The 20379-nt window shown below is 38.6% G+C and overlaps 1 protein-coding gene across 1 annotated transcript in view; it reads left to right on the forward strand.

Annotated features, from left to right (window-relative positions):
* GABRB3 (gamma-aminobutyric acid type A receptor subunit beta3) overlaps window positions 1-20379 on the forward strand; it is a 194666-nt gene that overhangs the window by 57832 nt on the left and 116455 nt on the right. The window contains exon 2 of the mRNA XM_052773769.1: window positions 17004-17051. Within this exon, the coding sequence (XP_052629729.1) occupies window positions 17004-17051 (48 nt within the window). The remainder of the gene's footprint in view (window positions 1-17003; window positions 17052-20379) is intronic.

Here is a 20379-nt window from a genome sequence, read left to right on the forward strand (position 1 = left end):
ACCATTTGGAAAGCTGTAGACACAACTTACATTTATTTTAGGATTTGCAATATACTGATTTTCAGGCTGAATTTACTGGCAAGGGTTAGGTGGGAATAAATGTTCTCAGCAGTTCCAAATCCCATTAAATGTGACTTCTGTTATGTAGATTCAAGTGCTAAAATTAATAAAATTTCAAGAAAAATTAGTTTTTAAATTGCTCAATCTAGAATTAACATTTACAGAAATTGGACAGAGCTGCTAAAAAAAAAAAAAAAAGGGAGATATAACCTGAAAATGCCTTGTTTTGGAAAAGGTATTGATGGAGATTTCACAAGGATGATCTATATATAACACTACAGGATGTTAAATATTAATGATTGAACTATAGCAAGCATTATAATATACCACACCAATGCAGGCGATGCCAGTCCTACAGCTTTGTGTGAAAATATTTTGTCAGTCCCAGTGCAGTGGAGTCCAGAAAGATAAAAACAATAACATGTATTATGTGTATTAGTCAATAAGTCAGATCTTCATGTAGTATAAACCGGCTAAGTGAAGGGCAGCAGAACTACACCCATACATCAGCTGACGTTATGCCTCGAGTGTGACCCAGTAATTATGATTCAGTCAATGAGAGTTTGTTTGAATCTGAAGAACGAGATTTAGCACAAATATGAAGTAGGGGCATTTTTTTTTCCTTTTGGTAAATAATTTATTCAATGAAAAATGCAGGTAGCTTGCTCACAAAACAAGAGCAGAGCAGGCTAAAATTTGCCAATTTGTACCAGTCAATGGGAAAAAAGCAGAGTAAAAACCTAGAGATATTGAGCATTTTGCTTTTAATATTTCTAAAAAAGTCAGCAGGATGGAAGAGGAGGTTATAGTTGCAGAAAGAGTTCAGGACAGCTGTGAGGAATCATCATACAACCCATGCTTCCCATATTCCCTTTGGCTGGAACAAACGCAGATGAACTCTTTGCTATGGGCAGCCATTATCTTTTTGGAGATAGGGAACTTTGTATGGATTTTCCTTGTTCTCTCCTCATAAACTGTTCCACTTGTACAGAAGTGGTTGAGTGTTGAGTGGGTCAGCTATCAGTGGAGATGAATACCCATGTGCCAGCCCCCGCCAAGGAAAGCTTTGCCTGGAGGGAAGGAAAGCACCCTACCTCCAAGCTGCATATTTAGGATGTAACAGATTCAAAGTCAGTCCTGGGTGCAGAGTGTTTTCCTTGACTACTTCTGCTGTAGTTTTTGAAGGAAGCAAACAGGCATATGAACTGGAGGGACAGCGTGGCACACTCTGTCCAGGTCCCCAGGCTGCACACTTTTTGTGTCTGCTCCTTCTTTAAAGTCCACAACAACTCCATTGGTTGCACATTTTGGAGAAACAGGGCTACTTGCGTAAGCAAGATAGGCTGGATTTATCACCATGCCTTTCACCTTCAGCAACTGAAAACTAGTGGATTAGTTTCAAATTTGGAGCTGTATACTTGAATGGATCACAGACTGCTGGGCAACTGTGTACAAGTAACTTTACCTGCTTGCCTAAACACATCACTTGTGAATGCAGGGAGCTAACACCCGTGTTAATTTTAGCAACCGAAGAGTGGGAATGGTCAATGAACTTAGCATCTCTGGTGCACAGAAGAAGATCAAAAGAATAGCTTCAAAAAGTGACTTAAATAAAATATGACTGCTGGAACGGTTGCAGTTTGATCTACTGGTGTTTTCCCAGTTTACTAAAAAGAACAAAACAAGAGCCACCAAATGTTAATCAGATGCTTTTTGTGTGGAGAGCGCTGGGGCAGAATCCCGGGTATGCTCAAGACAGCAGGAGGGAATGAGTTTCAGGTGAATAATCCAAGAGAAGAGACCTTAAGCCTGTCAGTTAGTTTTCCACTCTAAATGTGTTTCATCGTAAAGTGCCATTTTGTTGAAATCAGATTATGGTGCTTTTATCGCAGCTTTTTGAGTTCCAGCATCTACACCACGGAAAAGTAAATTACCCACCCTGGACTCACCAGCACCCCAGTAGCTAAGACATTCACCCAGGTGTGGGTGAACCAGGTTCAAGACCCTTTTGTAAACAGCGGACTCAAGTATTAGTCTCTTAATGTGATGATAAATCCAATATTCTGGCAGCTGACTATTAACTGTGTGTCTTATTTTATGGATGACCAACTTGGGCTGCCCAAGGCTTATAGAGCACTTGCAGTGGTAGACAAAGTCAGCGAGAGCTGTGGTTTCTCAGCACCTCTGACTGCAAGGCAGTGCAGTCTCCAGCAATGTGCACAGGGTTGCAAGCCATGAATTTTAATCCTTGCTCTGCCACTAATTCACTGTGTAGCTCCAGGCAAGTCCCTATCTCTTCAGCTGTAAAATGGGAATAATAATAGTGGTTTCCTATCTTTCGGCAGTGATAAATTCATCTGTGTTCTTGAGGCATGCAAATACTACAGTGATGAGTGGCCCAGAAACGACCATGAAAAAATGAATAATTCTGTATTTACTGCAGGCTTTGGCTGTGCAGTAAATAAGGCACTGCTAACTGGCTGGTGAAGATTACTTTTCTAAGTAGCTGCTTATTCAGTAGGTACTGTGTAATCAGTACCTACTTATCCTGTGTAATGAATGATAAAGGGTTCTTTGGGGAAAAGGGAGACAAAGACACATTTCAAGAAAAATCTTAATACTGATTTACAAGAAAGCACAATTAGGATTTCATCATCCATTTAGGTTCTAGTGTTGTCCAACCTTAAAGCACTTGATTTTGGCAGCTATCATAATGTTATTCTAAGACAATTGTCTTCTGCACAGGCACATGATTAGGTCTGTAACTTGCACCCTGCTGTAAAAGCTCTACTCAGAAACAACATTTTGGCTGTGCACGTGTGTCCATTCTTCATGTGCAATTATTTCTGTCTGAAAGCCAGGAAAAACAAGTCTGCCCTGTTTTGTTTTTTTTTTATGTCTGTTCTGATCACACCATTGTATTCCCATTCTTATATTGCATTTTTCTGGGTTCTCAGATCAGTTGCAGTGTAGGCGACCTGTTCAATTTGTTACAGTGTCTTTGGTTTTGTATACAAATAAAATTCGCCCAAAGAGCTTCTCCTTTAACAAATAGATTTTTTCTGTTGAAAATAGCAAGGAAAACAATGAAGACCACTGTACATGGTGGTATGCTAACACTTCAATTCAAACTTTATTAGTCTGAGCATGTTTATCCTGCAATTTAACTGCTTATTAGACCATTGCTATCACATCTGTTAGAAGCATGTGCAATCCACAAAACAAGCTGCCAAATGTCCCTTTACAATTACATTGTTCAGAGATCTGTATTGTCATTCTTTATTTTGTATTTACGTATACGATGTGCCAGTGCAGCAGTCCCCTGACGGGGCTCATTTGACTATAGTTGGAGTCATGCTTACTTTTGTATACAGAAGGAGATCTAAGCTGTGCCAGGACAGAGTATGCACAGGTTTATTGGTCTTATCTCCACCCCATTTGGTGATGCTAAGTTTAAAATTAGGACATACCAAATTAGAATCGTGATATTTGAAGTAGTCTTGGCATAAAAGGGAAATCATCCACTGCATAATACAACCTTTCAATGTGTCTAATCAAGGAGCATGTTTTACCGTAATCTAACTCTACACATATTTAGACATTTACTTGATATTCTTACCTGTGGTATCTGAGATCTATTTGAGATATTAAGAATATACTGCATAAAACAAAGCAATATATGGCCTCAAAGAATATTTTAAAATTATATTAAAAGCATTTCTTCTTGCTACTTATATTGAGAACCTTCATGAGCAAATATTTTGGAGTAAATTATGCCCATAAAAGTCTCTTTATAGGGCCTGATCTTATGAACTGCACACACGATTCATTCTGGGCATGTGAACTCACTGCGACTGAACCCATAGTCAAAGTTATTGCAGTGATTAACTCAGTAGAAAAATGTTTGCAACACTCTGTCCTTTGGGTTTTTACTTTTCACTTTACAAATGGTGCTACCAGCTATGAGCAGGATACAAACAAGAGGCACAGAATTATTGTCAGGGATGGCTGTTACCTCTAGTCACTTATGAATTAAACATCTGCTGTCTCACATCGAAAACGTTTTAAAAATAGTTTGCATATGAAAAGGATGACTGTAAAAGAGATCTCAGTGAAGAAATCTTTAGCTTGTTGTGAACACAGCAGCCTTGCGGCTCAGTAAAAGTTTGCCAGAAGTACATCACCCTTTGCATTGTTGTCTGACAGAATCTGACCTCCTAAATTTCATTTAATATCTTTTGCTTAGTGTTTCCTATTGGCTAGGTCTACATCTTCAGAGACGCCTAGATACTAGAAAACATAGCAAAGTAAGTAGAATGTAGATTATCTGAATGTGAGTTTTCATGTAGGCTCCTCCATGAAAGACAGGCCAGTTGAAAATGCCCTTTTTCTTTAACCACTGATGAGCTCACTGGAAAAAGTCTCCTACCATGCTCTCCCACGAAAACAGTGGCCACTGAAATAAAGCTACTATTGAGAGGTAAGAGATGAACATAATTGCAACAGGCAGAATTTCAGCAGGGACCGTGCCAAGTATAAAGAATTTGGTGATAGAATATATCGAAATGATCTTAACATGGCTGTACTTGGAGTTAAACGTAAAACTCTTTATCTTCCTGGAATAGCACCCTGATGCTTGTAATCAAAACCAATTTGAAACATCGATGTCTGTTTCTTGGTGTCAGGGAAAGAGATTAAGGGGAAGGAGAGATCACTGCCATCTTCCATATCACAGAATGTACTTTGAAAAGGTCACAGTGAGACCAGGGAAAAACCTGAATGGAGGAAGAATGTGCTGTGTACCACCACTCCAGGACCAGCGGTACTGTAGAGCTGTGAGCCAGCACCACGAGCAAGGTTATAATAAGAATGATGCCTAAACTCAACAAAATCTGTGGCTGCAAGTACCAGCTATGCAATTGTGGCTTATTTAACCCAGCTATGACTGCACACAGGTTTACGTTTTAAAGACAAGAGTTTACTGTGGAAAGGATCTGATGCTGTAAGTTTTGTTGTGTAAGTGTTTTTGTTGAGATGCATGGAGAGAGTTGAGCGTGTTTGGAAGGCCAGATTCAGGTGGCAGCATGGAAACCTGAGCAATGCTCCATGTTATATAAAGGGCCTGAATCATTCAGAAGATTTCTTACCTTTTTAAAAAAAAATAACAGATTTGGCTGCTACTACATGGCTCTTAGGCCTTCAGAGGCCTACATACATAATGCAGACCTTCCCTGCCACTCTATTGCATGTAGACACTCCATGGTATTGGTAACTTTGCTAATGTGGGTAATTTCATTTCAGTCTTTTTTTTAATTATTATTTTCCTCCCAATCTTTCCTTGTATCTATTTCCCCAGTGGCTAAATGATCGACGATTAACCTCCCATTAGGGAGGAACAAGAAGATGGCTTCAGCATTATTTATTTATTATTCTTTTTCTTATCTGGAAGTTGAATTATCTACTCCCTATTCAAGACCCTTCTAATGAAAATGTCAGTTACCATGAACTAAATGTTCTTTAATAATAGCAGTACATAGCTAGCTAGTAGAGCAGAATAGGAGGAGAGTTAAAAAAGCAAACTCAGGTGTAGAACTGTGCACATCTACACATGGAAATAGATAAGCCCCTTACAAGAACCAGTTCAGATTAACCAATTTATTTATGGTAGCTGGTAGATGCTGCTATCCAGTACCACAGTATGGCGGGGTTCTTTCCAAAGGAGAAACAAAGTAAATTTGTCCATCCATTGAATTCATTAGCAAAATGGCTCTTGGTACCCATGCTATGCCATCATACAGTCTCCTCTGTGTTGGCTCTCCTGAAGTCTGGACTTATGCAGATTTTTTTGGCCCCTTCCATCTCTCCGAGCTGCACAGATGAAACAGTGACTTGCACCAAATTCTCTTTCACTTGGGATCTCACCAGCTCCCTGCGCCCTCTCATCCCAGCTCCCTGTGAAGGAATGGCCAGAGTGCTCAAGCAGCTCCCTTCCTCCTCGCCTGCATTTTCTGCAGCTTCCTACCTAAGCACCCTTCTAATCCCTGAAGTGTTAGGCAGCAGATCAGGGCTAAGCGACAGCTCAGAGGCTGCATGCAGCAAAGTTGTGCCCTGGCATTTAATACTTTTTTGAGAACAAGAAGAGAAGATTTGGGGCCTGGCATGCCCCCACATTCAGCCGTGCACTCCATGGCATTACGCAGGCTCACAGCTTGCTGGGCTTACGGAGGCAGCATTAAGGACACTTCTCAGTTTAATCTGGGGCGTTCTTTGACTATCAACAGATGAAGTCACATCAAATTTAAAAATGGTGCCACCCTCCTGTAGATAAAGCCCTAACCACTCTGGTTTTATCACAGTTTAAAGCTGATGGGAATCTCAAGCGCTTCTATTAATCGTAAGCATCCGTAAGAGATACTTCCTAAGGGAAGGTTTGACCTAATGGAGCTCTTGACACAAGGAGGGTGACTACAACACATGAGATGTGGGGGCACGCTCACACCTGTGTGTATGCTCCCATGCTCTTCCAGGGCAGTCGTGCATTTCACTGAGGGCTGTGTCTGCATTGCACTCCCATTCCTGGTCTATCAACCATCCTCCAAGATGGGAAAATAAAACCCATCTTCCACACTGGCCAAACCCCCAGAAGAGGGCATGTCGTATGCCTGAGAAGGTGCAGCATCTGGCACATGTCTGCTGTGCCTGATGGAGCTCCAGAGCTCCCAGTGGACTGTGCAGCTTGCCATAACCTCCAGAGTAGGTATGTTTGTGTGAGGCACAATCTGGCCCATAGTTGCATATAATCCCCTTAATTTAGCAGAAAAATAAAGAGTAAGTTATTACTCAGAATGACGTTTTCTTTTTCTAAGGATTATTGCTTTTTAATTATTGTTCTAAGTGAATTGTATGTATAAGTGTCAATCAAAACAATTAGAAAGAAGTATGACTGAAAAAAAAATGGTTTATGTTACAAGAGCTAGATTAATCTTCCCTGGAGGGAAGCTGGAAAAGACGCCAGAACATACCACATTGAAACGTAGAAGCTGTCAGCTCCATTGGTTCCTCTTTCAGTCTAGCATCAATTACAGTGGACTTGTAGCAATTTCATTTAATACTGAAGGGATTGTATTAAGGAGGGAATAAAGGTTGACAAAGTATGTGTTTTGTTCAATTTGCTACTGTTTTAAAGAATGAGGTTTTAAACTTTCTGAAAGTTATTAGATTGTATGCATTGAATGAAAAGCAAGAAAATTGGTAAAGCATAATACGACATTGATTTCTAAAGCAAAAACAAAATTGGGTCTAAAGTTCAGCGAACTATAGCTTATTTTCATTATAGACATTTCTACTGAGACATTTGGTTAAGATTTAAAACTGCTGCCAAATGTACAGACACCCAGTAAAATGGCAAAGCTCTGTACAGTTTTAAGCATATAAGAATGGGAACACTGGATCAGACCAAACCATCCTATTTGGCAATTCCACATAGAAATTTATAAAAAGTGAGTAAGCAGAGGGCAAGTACTTACAGAGCCACGAAAAGAGAGGGCAGTTCCCTTGTGCTTAGCAGCAATGAAGGCCTGGGAAGGCTGCGAGAGGGTCCAGCCTCCCAGTTCCTCCTGCTGCAACCTCAGTCTGCTCTGGGTCTCTGACAGAGTCCCCGCTCTGCCTGAGGTCCACGTGCCAAAATTTCAAGGGGCTTGGGAGGGTGAAAGGAAAAAAAAATATATAGGCAGGTAGTTTGGGAGTAATGAGAAACTTTCTGGTGGTAGAAGACTTAGTGTGCCATTTGCTCAAGGGCCAAAATTGCATTCCTTGGCAGCCAACATTTGTTCAGTGGGAAGTCAACTCCTCCATAACTCCTAAGTTTCAGCAGTCTGCAGGTTAGAGTTAAAAGTTAATCTGTATTTTATCATATATAATAAATCTATAAATAAGAGTTTTCCATGCCAAAATGAAGGATATTAGGATGTCTGAAACACTGTAAAATGAAGGTCTAATTGATTTATTTTGTCAAAAGCACCGTTGAATGTAGAGCTGCTTTCAATGGGGCAAAATACCACTTACATTTCCTAGAACTTACAACAAAGTATTGGGTATTAGAGGACTAACATTCTCTTCCCTATCTGCCAGGGAAACCTTATAATCAGGACTCATGGCATGTCATTGATAAATGATTTAATTCCATAGTGTTTGCCCCATATTCTGCAAGTGGGATTTTTAAATGGAGATGAATAACTGCTCTCTTCTCTGAGGTTTCAGATGCCCTCATTTTACATTGTCTAATATATGTATAGACAACATCTGAAAACTTTGAGCGAAAACCACCAAATATAGTTAAAAATTATATTAGAGCCTTTTAGTCAGTTTGCATGCAGAGTACAATTGATGAAGATGATCATGAACAAAGCCAGGCAATTTGAAGATTCTAGTGGATGAATAAACACTGAATGAATATGAATAAATAAAGGGGTATGAATAGACGTATTTTGTTGTTGTTTACTGGTGATAAAAAAGTATTTCAGGCTTATCCAAAGCTGTTTATAAAATTCTTGATAAGCTGAGGTGTTGAAACATGTGCTTCGGATTTCAGCAGTCTTCTTTCAGACTTAAGTATTTCATAGTGTTTTAAAATAAAGATGGAGGGAATTTTGAAACATCACTTGAATAAAAATATCTAAACTATTTCATTCTTTAAAAGTCAATGTTTTCTTTTTCAGCAAAGTCAAGAGGAGAGCTGAGAGTATTCCAGTGTCACTGGATGTTCATTTTGCATTTAAAAAAACCAAAAGTTAGCTGTTAAAGTTCCACCGAGCCCCATTAAAAGCACTGAATTAGAATAAAGCACTACCGCAACAGATGGTGGGATGTCCCAATATATTCAGGACAGTTTAAGTGTACATATTCACATCACAAAAACCTATAAAATAAAAATGGTGTTAGTTCTTCTGATTCATTTTTAAAGCAGAGAACATTTCCATGTTTTCCAATTCATAGAACATTTCCAATTTTTCATAGACTGCCATGACTATTTAACTACACTTTACAGTTCTCTCACCCTCACACTTGACGTGAAGTAGGGAAAATGCAGAGATGCATACGCTCTGTTACCAGCTTGTTTCTCTTTTAAATCAAAACTTCTGATATTTAGAGAGTTGTGGATAAAAGAAAGTACAGCTTGAGGCTATGATATAATGCACTTAAAGGTCCCAAAGGCAATATTCTTAATATCTACAACCAACTCCGAAACATAACCTAGGAATGTAAATGTTAGGGCTGGGCTCTTAAATTCAAGTTTCCTGACACACTGCGGCTTGACAGCCTTTGAATTTACAAAGACTTCCTATCTAAACAACTAAAAGAGCTAACGATCACTTAGAATAATTATTTCGATCTGTACTTACAAAACAGTAGCAACCTATGAGAAAGTATTATCATGTACATACCCAGGTGATTATTTCACCTGATCATACATGTTTTCATCATCTTAAAATTGTTCTTCCATCCACAATTTGGGGACTGGTTTTGTCTGTACAAGTGTGTGTCAGGGGCATTCCTAACCCCATTTTATGTATTTGTGTATAGCAATATATATACTCACGAGGTTTAGAATGGATCAAGAAATTATTCTTCCTCATGATATTTTTTCAAATAACTCCAACACTGGAGCATTTCATGGAAAAGCCTTCTCCCCATTTTGTTTTTCAGAATATGATTTTTAAAACAAAACAAAAGAAAGTATTTTTTGTTTTCTGTGGATCCAAGGAATGATCCACAGAAACCCTAACTTCTTTGGAGACCAAGGGCAACTTAAATTTTTGCAGTAAAAGTACCTGAGGAGTACCTAATGGGCCCTGTCAAATAGATGTGCTCATTGGCATGGCTATTACATCACAACACTGGGTTCAGCACAGAGCATGTTAGCGAAACCTACTTTCACTCAAAACTGTCATAATGCTGGGTCAAGGTGACTTCTGCATTTTGCAATACAGGTCATTGAATAATATATACAATGCCCACTAGGATGCCAGAACAAGAACTCAAGGCTCTCTTCTGCCTCCGTCTAACTTTGCATGGAAAACCCCCAATCCCTCTGTGGGGAGCTGGCCTTTTCAGTCACGAGCCTTTCAGAAGTGGCATCAACTATTCTTCATGAATCAATTGTTATTTTACCCAGAGTACTAACTTTCATTCTGAAAATGAAAAAATACTTAAAAGAATAAAAACAAATTGAAGAGGCTGAGAGAGTAGGCTTTGTTCTAAGTCATAATTTCTCCTGCCACTGAAGTTGAAGTACACTCCAATATACAACAAAAGTGCACAAACCTTGTACCAAGAGCTAAATCTCATGTCTTTTATAATATGGATACACTTGTCGAATATATATTCTGGTCTGTGAAACTGTAAAGAGGGTTTTTATCTACAGGATTTTATGAGCACTAACCACATCTGAAATTTTTTCTTTCTGAAAAATGCACGTATTTTACAACAGCCCTCTAATAGCTCAGGAGCGTTAGAAGGGACACTGGGAAAGTTTTTATCACCCTGGCATGTATGCAAGTGCTTCAGGGCATTGAAGAACGGAAATTAAAAATATGCAACTGAGTGAATTTCTGAAGGAAGCGAAGCAAAATCAGAGGTTTATTTGTGGAAAATGTAGTAATGAAAACAACAGGACAGTTTAAGACATGAAAATTATTTTACTGCTGGGTCACAGTAAACCAGAAACATGTATTTCTGATTATATTGAACATAAACATTCCCATACTGGATCAAGCCAAAGTTGCATCCAGTTTGCTGTCCTCCCTCTGACAATGGGCAGTAGCACATACTTTGGGAGGAGCATAAGAAACAGGACAGATAGAAAGCAACTCTTCCCCAGGTATAACCTTTCAGTTTCAAGCAGTCTGAAGTTTATGGACTTCCTCAGCCAGAGGCTGCATTCACAACATTGATTTTAATAGCCATTGATGGAGCTCCTTTTCATGCATTTGTCTAATGGATTTTTGAGCCCATTTATAACTTTGACCTCCAGAGCTTCCTCTGGCAATGAGCTCCCCAATTTAATTATGCATTGTGTGAAAAAGGACTTCATATTGCTTACTTTAAACCGACCGCCTGACCATCTGAGTGCTCCTTTGTTTTTTATAGTATGAGCAATAACAAATAATCATTTAGGCAGTCTATGACTTCATATACATCTATCATATCTCTCCTCCCTCAACTGCTTTCCAGACTTAAGAGTCTCAGCCCAAGTCTCTTTCTTCCTACCAATGCCATTTCATACATCTAATCACCCCTGTAGCTCTTTCCTATACCTTTATCTAGCTCTCAAACTCTTTGAGATGGAAGAGAACTGCACGAAATTTACAGGATGTGGGTAGACCACAGATTTCTACAATACTGTACTGATACTGTTTTGTTCTATTAATTCCCTGATTGTTCTTAGCACTTATTTACCTTTTTGACCTCTGCTGAGCATGGAGCTGGGACCTTCACTGAACTATCTGCAGTGACTCTGCAATCTTTACTGTAAGGATAATGGCAAATTTATGCACCGCTGTTGTGTATTTTGATAGCTTTCCCTATGCCTATTATTTTTTATATCTGGAAATAGAATGCATTAAAAAGAAAAGAAATTCTGTGGACTAAAATAATGGTATAGAACCTATTGGAACTAGAACTAGACACCTTCAAGAATATCAGTGATTTAAAATGTGAGTGAACAGGAGTCTACATCTTGACATATTCTCACTTCATCCTTCCTACCTTGCTCTTAAATGCCAACGAACAGCTTTGTAGACTTGCTAATTCATTGGCATGTTTCTGAGCAATGCTAAACTTCCCAGCTCTGGCTGATGTCAAAAGGAGTCAAGACTGGCTAGCCCTTGTAGAATTGGACCTGAAAAGTATTGTTCTGGTAACTGTTTATACTATGTGACATTGTCACTTCCATACTATTTATGGAGCTTGATGCTGGGATAAATGAATTTCTAGAGAGGTTATGAAAGATCAAGGATGCTATAATGTCATCATAATTACATGTAACTTGAGCATCAGCATTACATAAAAGCATATTGAATGCTTACTTAACATAACATTTGAATAAATCATGTTTAAAATCATGTTCACTGAAACATTTATTTCAGCTAGAGCCACATAGTTTAAGCTTCTCATACATAAACATTTTTGGCATTATTTATGAAAACTTGGCTTGCATCCACTTAATTTATACTTTAAAAAATATGAGATAGCTATGTGAATCTTATATTTATAGCAGAAACCTCCATCATCTGCTGGTTACTGAGGTTTCAGCAGATCTACAATGGTAATTCAATAACTGTGTCTATAATATCCTGGGAGTTTTAAACACAGTTTCCCATTTTTGCATTTGGCATTTCAGTCTGTACTTTCTTACTTTTCTTGATAGGCTTCTAGGTACTAAAAATAATTCATTAGTGCCTATCACACTGTGTGACAATGATGCCCTTGAATACCTTACCTGGTTAGCACGGGTTGAACCTCCTAGGAAAAGGGAAAGTGAATTTTATTGACTCATTGGTGCGGATGCCTCACTGCTTCTGAAGTTTCTGAAGGGAGGCTTTGCAAGGTGGGTTGAGCAATCTTGAGGTAGAAGCCCAGAAGCAGCTGTTCCAAGGAGGAAGATTTACACTGAGGTTTTGCATCTAGCTGTTACAACCAATAGTTATTGCACCAAAGCCATGTAGTATGGGCTTCATTTGGTCTCTATTGTATATGCTGGGTCAATCAACAAAAGTAGTTTCTTCACTTCAAAATGAAAAAGGCTCAAACGCAACGAGGTGCATTCTCCAAGCCTGTGGAGAAGGAGTTTAGCATCACGTTTGGTTTTCTTCCTGTTTGTAAATGGCTTGTGCGAGGTGTATAGAGTTCTTTCCAGAGTAGAAAAAGAATTTTTTCTCAATAGTGTCATTTCATGTTCAGATGCTTTCAGAATTTGAAGCTGAAATATCTCACTTTCTTATTGTTAGCATTATCTTCCAAGCTATAAATATTAGCCTTTGTATCTATATTTTCATGCTGAATCATTTTGTTAGATACATAACATCAAGAGTACTTGTTAAGCATTCTGTGATTCACCAGCATTGCTTTGTGTTCTGGCCTTAATCTAGAAGGGGCTACTACATTTCACTCTCCTCAAGACTATTTTCAAATGAATATGATATTTAACTTAATTTCTGCTTTTACATGATCTTGTAGGTTTTAAAGGTGTGATGAAAAGTGATGATCATTGTTTAAAATTTAACTTACATTTAGTTAAAAGACTCTAGCAATTCCAGAAATATAGTACTCACTTAGGAGCTCTCCTGTTTCTTTGCTGTCCACTTACCATTAGCAGGGATATTCCTTATGGACTTCCAACCTAAAGACATGTAAGACATCTTGGTCTGACAAGCTTTCAGAGCGCAATATGCTCAATGTGCTAAAACAGATCTAGCCTTCCTTCCCATTAAATCACCATGGATGGGATTTATCGTACACAGTATTACATACCCCAAAGTTAGATGTCTAGCTAGATATAGGCTATGTTCATAGTTATTAGGTGCTTCTGGAGGGTGATTCATCTACACTATTTTAGTCTTTTTCAGCCTTTGGAGTTTCTTTCAGTCTTTGGACTTGCTTTCCCCCTCTCACTGATTATTAAAGTAGTCCATGGTAACCGGCTGAGACTTACACATATAATCTCTGATGCTTACATCAGCAAGGAGAAATCCCAACCAGAAACATTCTGGGTCATGGTGTCATGCAGAAAATGTGCGGGCTTTAAAAAAGAACACAAAGTTCTTAATTTTGCAGTTCAGGAAAGTCCTAACCTTCCATTATGGGTTGTTCGTGGTATGTTTTCCTGTATTACATTGAGTGCGCCTTCAAGAGAGATGAGAAGAAAAAAAGGGGAAAAGATGAGGTACTGGTTTTGTTACTTTAATAATCCTAAATGCAAAACATTAGCTCTTTCTAGCAACAAAAACTCCACCAGCAGCAATACTGAAACCATATGCCCTCCATTTGATTTACCATCAGTGACTGCCTGGCTGCACACAGAGCCTCTCTGCTTAATAGTGGCTCTAGGCAAGTACATGTATAATGTTCAAAGCAGTTTTGTTCTTTTATTAAAGTTGTGATAAGGATGCAAAGCATTTTAATGGGAATAATCAATTATATAATGATATTAATATACCACAAAGTGCTTTTAATATAAGGTCTTTTAATGTAGTGCTTTTGTGATGGGGGAATTACTTTTGTAATACTTTCAGAAGCATGTCTTCTATTGGTGCCAGGCAGACAGCAGCAGCAGGAGACTTCTGTAAGAGATGAACTCCATTTACTCATCATTCACAAGAAGGCATTTTTCAATGCAGAGACCAAAGGATTTTACCACTCTGCTGAATAAGAGAATTTTAACATCAAGATGTGTCTACATTTCTGTAAGAGAAGACAAAAATGGAGTGCATTATCAGTCTGAATAAAAGATCATTGTGAAACTTCAGCATTTAAAAGATTAAATCTGATTTTTCCTGTTACATTTGCCTAATTGTTTTCCTGATCTCCCTTTGCTGTTATGATCTCACTTCCAAGACAGAAGCTAAGTTAATTCTATCCTGCCATTGGCATTTTTGCTGATGGATGTCAAAAGTTATAAACGCAAGGTGGTCTTACAAGATGTTTTGCACTCTTCTGAAAATTTTAATAATTATATTAACAGAAACTGTTAGTATATGCAAGTTTCTTTTTATCTTATGGGTGTGGATATATTTAGGTAAGAGGACTGAAAACAGACACTCCATCTGTATTGTACATGTTCATTTAGAAGTGGTGCCCTCTTCCACCCATGGCTAATTTACTATAAATCCCATGCCAGTTGTCATAGTTACAGGGTGAGTTGCATCTGTCTCTCGGGTGTCGTTGGCTATGTTTGGGAGCACAGTCCTAAAGGAAGGTGAAGGCTGAGCATGCTCCCTGACTCTCTGTAGCCAGCCTCTGCAAATGTAGAGTGCTTGCTCCCATACCTTGCAGCAAGTGGCCATGCGCGCTTCAGAAAAAGAGCCCAGCCATCTTCCCATCTTAACATTGACCGTGTGACTCTGCCAATACGAGATACGTGACTATAATCAGGGGATAGATTTGGGTCGGTGTTGAGGCTTCAGTTCCCCCTCCTTTGCTCTTCCTCCCCTCCTCTCTCCTTTGCTGAGCTCAAGAAATTACCCCAAGCCTATACTGAGTCATGGTGGACCAGACGACTAAGAAGTGTGGACACTAGACAAAATTGTACTTGAGAATATCAGTCAAATCAGAAAATAGCATGCTCAGGCGTGGTTGCAGGCATGCAATACTATGATACTTAAATCCAGAGCAATGTGGCTTATGAATCCTGATGCCTCGAACTACCAAAAGAACATAAGATATTGCAAAGTTTGGAGTAGGATTCATCTTAAGATTAGATGTAGGTGTCTACATGAGAACTGGGTGCTCCCATTATGTCAACAGAAATCTAGTCAATTCAGTTAATAGAGCCTATCTATAGAAACCTGGGGATCCTTCTCTTGGATGGAATCTGACCTGAGAGGCTCAGCCCAGTTCCCAGACACAAGCATCCTGAGCCATTGGGATGCTCCCAGGTATCCCCCTTGGACTCCACTTCTCTCCCCTAGAGCGTGGGTATCGCATAGGTCCTGTGTTGTAACTGACAGTTCTATGCAGAGTCTCAGGGCATCTTAAATGGACTAGATGGTGGCACCTGACCTGAGCCCTACCCAGCCCTACCAGTTCTGTTTTAGATGGCTGGCTATTTCAAGGGGATCCAAGGCATGAGGGAGGCCCCACATCTCCCTACCCAGTGCACAAGGGAGTTGGGCATTCACAATACTCAGCTGTTAACATCCTTTAGCCAGTGCGTACTTAACGTAAAATCCATAACCGCTCCAGGAACAGGGACCAAACCCAGGATCTACCCTTCCCATGTAAGTGGAGCTTAATGCATTCAAACTCAGGATCACTTACCCCATGCTTTTAGTTGCTTCTCTTTAACTTCTCTAAGCAGACAGGTAAAGTAATGCACAGAGACATAAATCAGATTGTAAGATACAAATCAATACTTATTACAGAGTGCCCCTTACAGTCATCACGCCTTCTCAGAAACTACTTAGCTAAAACTTATATTTTATTGCTGATTCCAGCAAAGCCAACACATTTCAGACAACATCTTCTCTTGCTCCCCTTTAAATCAGTAGCACTATTTCAGAAGAGTCCTTTGTTCCCACATGTTCTGAAACAGTCCAACAAAAAACTTCAAGAAAAAGTCTTTTTCTGGTTAAAAAAATGCAAAATGTGTTCTGCAAAGTCACATGGATTTCAATTGAAAAAGCTCAAAAATATAGACTTAAGCTTCAAATTTTCAAGATGCCTTTTTTATATGAATCTCAATGTTTAAACAGACATAAAAGTATTCAAAACATCAGAGATAAAGTATTTCGTTTTACATTGAATACATTGCATTAGACTTCAATGTATTATTTTAGTTTGGCTTATAAAAAAATATTGAAATAACTGAATTAGATAACGTTCATCTAGATCAATTAGAAACCTCTTCTGAAAATTATTCTCATAGCTCTATTGAAACCATATTGTTGCATTGTGTTTTTCACAAAAGCAGTGACTATTTTTTTCCTTTTTCATTTCTTGGCAACAGAGTCATGGATCTATAATTAAAAACCCACTTAGACAATTTCCAAAAGATTAGTACAATCTTGTCATGTCAGGGGTTGAACAAGTCAATTTATAGATTTTTTTTTTCCCCATCCCCAGATTCTACAATGATGATCTGAAAACCTTCAAGGCCGTAAACTACATTTTGTTTTGGCAATGGACACAGGGCATGCAAATGATATTCTCTCTTTCTCTCTTTTTAGGAATGCAGTTGAAGAAAACAAAAAACTATATGCAATTTATGACACAAGGTGAGTAACAAAAAGTACTTTAAAAACGTGATTATTATCTCTAAATGTAATGTTAACCCTTTAAAATGTTACAAATTATTACTAACATTTATTTTAAAATATTTTTTTCCCAAGCCACAAAGTAATCATTAAATTAAGGCACAATGACAAATATTTTAGATCATCATACACAAAATTCTGTATCATCTACCTAATAATGGTTCCCCTTTATATATAGTGATTTTCCTTTGTATACAGTGCATATGACAAAGAAATGTAGTTACACAACCAGCTCAGTTTACATGATATTCCACAGATGGCATATGGCACACGATCCTGATCTGTGTATTATGAGCTTAACTGTGGCTGCTTCTGATGCCAGTGTTTGGGGAATGGGAGCGAAGGGCTAGCTGGCACAGCCTTGGGAAAAGAGGATGCATTTAAAAAGACTAAGAGGCACTTCCACCAGCAGAGTGCTGTGCCTTGGCAGTGCACGGCTGTGGATATAGCCTCTATATAAACACACCTCCACACTCTGAAGCATTTCCTTTCCCCTCATCTGTCATGGACTCTTGCCTGTTAAGGGCACTCCTCAGCATAAGTAAAAAAAAACCTACTCAAATGATAAGAGCAAGACATACATCAGACTTTCACTTTATTCTATCCATAGCTTTTTCTTTGTTACCCTGGATTATCACTTCCAGAACTCTTCCTAATCTTAGCAAATCAGGATTGATGCCAAATCAGTTCACTGCACTTCCTTCTCATTGCTTATCCTGTTTTATGTGGGACTGTTTACATGTATAAATGGCTTTCTTGCCCCCCTGCCCCGTGTTTCTTCTTTGTCTCTCTACTTTTCCACTGTTAAAATTCAAAGGGACATTTGGATGAAAATGTCAGGAACCAGCATCTCTTGGTGTTTTAGCTAGTCCTTATACAGATGCATCAGTTTTAGTTAGTTAGTTATGATCCTGACTTGATCCTCCTTGAAATATACATAATAGTAAACATAGGCAATTCAAACTCGCACTTGTCTTCTTCACTCCTTATGATCTCCTGCACAATAAGGCTCGGGTCTTGACTTGGAATTCTGGCTGCTGTAGTAAAAAAATTGCATAAACAATAATTATCACATATGAGATTCATAAAGATATTGATAAATATGAAAACACAAATAAATGGGCTATACCCTTCTATTTTTACCTAACCTTAAAGAAAAAAGGTAGCAACTGCTGCATACTGTTTTATTAAGAATAATGTGCTCCTGACAAAGGGATTTAGATGAAAACACTCAAGTAGAAACTCTTAACAAAGACGTCCTATGTAAAATAACTCTTCCTCAACTGCAGTTACAGTAAAAACCAAAAAATCGTAACTCAGTTACTTGTCTGCTTTTCTGAACAGACTGTGTTTTCATCAGGACAGAGACTTAAGGAATAGTACTTCTAAAGCACCACAGGCTTCTCTTGTGTGTTTGTGTTATTTCAGTGCATAATCACTAATCCTTATGATGAAAAAATGTGAGTTATAAAGAGCCTTGATTATTTCTTCCTCTGCCAAAGTGTCAATGGATTTTTATTTTGATGTGTCTGACTCATTATGTGCATAATCCAGAGGTTTTGGCGCACAAGGATTGGAATATTGCAGGAATACTCTTTTAATTTTGTTCAGATAGATAATGCAAATTTTTGTTCCATTTTCTTGAATATGAAGAAAAATAACCGACTGAAAATTAAACAACAGTTCAAAACAATTTGGGTCAAGCCTCTTATTACTCATATTGATTAATACCTTATTCTATATGTTGCCCACTGAAACATTCAGATCTCCACTACATCAGAACTATTGACATAACAACATTAATATTTCTGTATAATTAAATGAAAACCAGCAAATTACACAACCAAAGCAAATGGATTCATGCAACGCTGTTTGCAATCTGCCTGACAGAAATGGGGACAATGAGTATAAACTCATGGTCAGTTACAAGCTCAGCATAAACTGTTGAGTATTACTCAATGTCACCAAATATTACATAAGCTTTCTGATAAATATACATAGTAGATAAATATAATATCGTTTTCCTCACATAGTATGTCCAACAACCACTGCTTATTATCTGAACAGGCAAAACACAGCATATGAAGCTGTCAAAGTCCAGAGCACTCCCTAAACCCCAATGCCACATATCTACTCCCCAGCATACTCCTCTCACTCTACAACTCTGCTTCTGCTGAGATACTGTAGCACAGAAAGTAAAAGAAAGTTGAGCTTTCTGAAGGAAATATTAAGTTTCTGTTGCATGGTATTTTGGCAAAAATGGTCCTCAACTTTTGATTTCATAAAGTACAAAAGAAGTCAGGCTTGGGAAAAAAGAAAAGAGTTGAAAATTTTCTTGTGGATTTTTTCCCAGCCAGTTTTATTAATTACACCTTCTCAGCAGGTTAAACCAGCAGGCTATTAAAATTGCTGCAAGGCAGAATAGGTAAGCAGCAGCATGGGTCTCAGCCTAGTAAGATTAATGTCCTGAGTTCCTCAGAAGACACCACTTCAGCTGTAGCAGCAATTCTTCCCACTTTTTTTAGTTTCTGTCTCTCTTTCTTTTGTATCTCTGAACCCTCTGTGATTGCAGTTTGCTTCAGGATAAGACTGGATCTTTGTCAAAATCAGTTAAATGACAGACAAGCCAGAGAGAAAATGAAAAAGAAAACGTTCTGATAAGTGATTCTGACCTCAGCGTGTAACTTGGGTTATGTTCATTTTGTCAGGTAAACCGTCAGTACCACTTTCCAGTGCAAGAGCTCAGTGATGTATTGCATGGTGTGATCAAATACTTCTTCCCTGATTCTCAAACCAGTCTTTCTCCTACAGGCTGGTGACTGATAGTGGTAGTACTGCAAATGCATCAGTTGTGAGCAGACCTCTCCTCTTCTTTAGCCTTCCTGTCATTGCCTCCTCTTCTGTATCTCCATTAGTACTGACAATGATGAATAAAACTGGAATTTGTTCCAAAATTTTGAGTGGTTCCTCATTCCACTCCCACTGCTTCAACAATTTCTGTCCTTTAACAAAGGCTGAGTGTGCTCTGTTCCAGCTCCTTCTGAAAGGAGATGATGGGTGCATCTACATAGCATTTTAGTGCAGATCAGGACTGTGCTTGTGAAGTAAATCATTCGATCATTCCCACTTACTGTGCTTTGGTTCACATCTCAGAGCAGTCTCAAAGTACATGGACTCGACTCATTTCATATGAAACTAAGGTGGAAAATGCACCCCAGCAGCGCACTGAATGTGGTCCAACGCTAATGAGCATCTAGTCTATGGGACCAGATTAGAACTTTTCCTAAGG

This window comes from Harpia harpyja, chromosome 22, assembly GCF_026419915.1.
Source record: "Harpia harpyja isolate bHarHar1 chromosome 22, bHarHar1 primary haplotype, whole genome shotgun sequence".
NCBI classification, from domain to species: Eukaryota; Metazoa; Chordata; class Aves; order Accipitriformes; family Accipitridae; genus Harpia; species Harpia harpyja.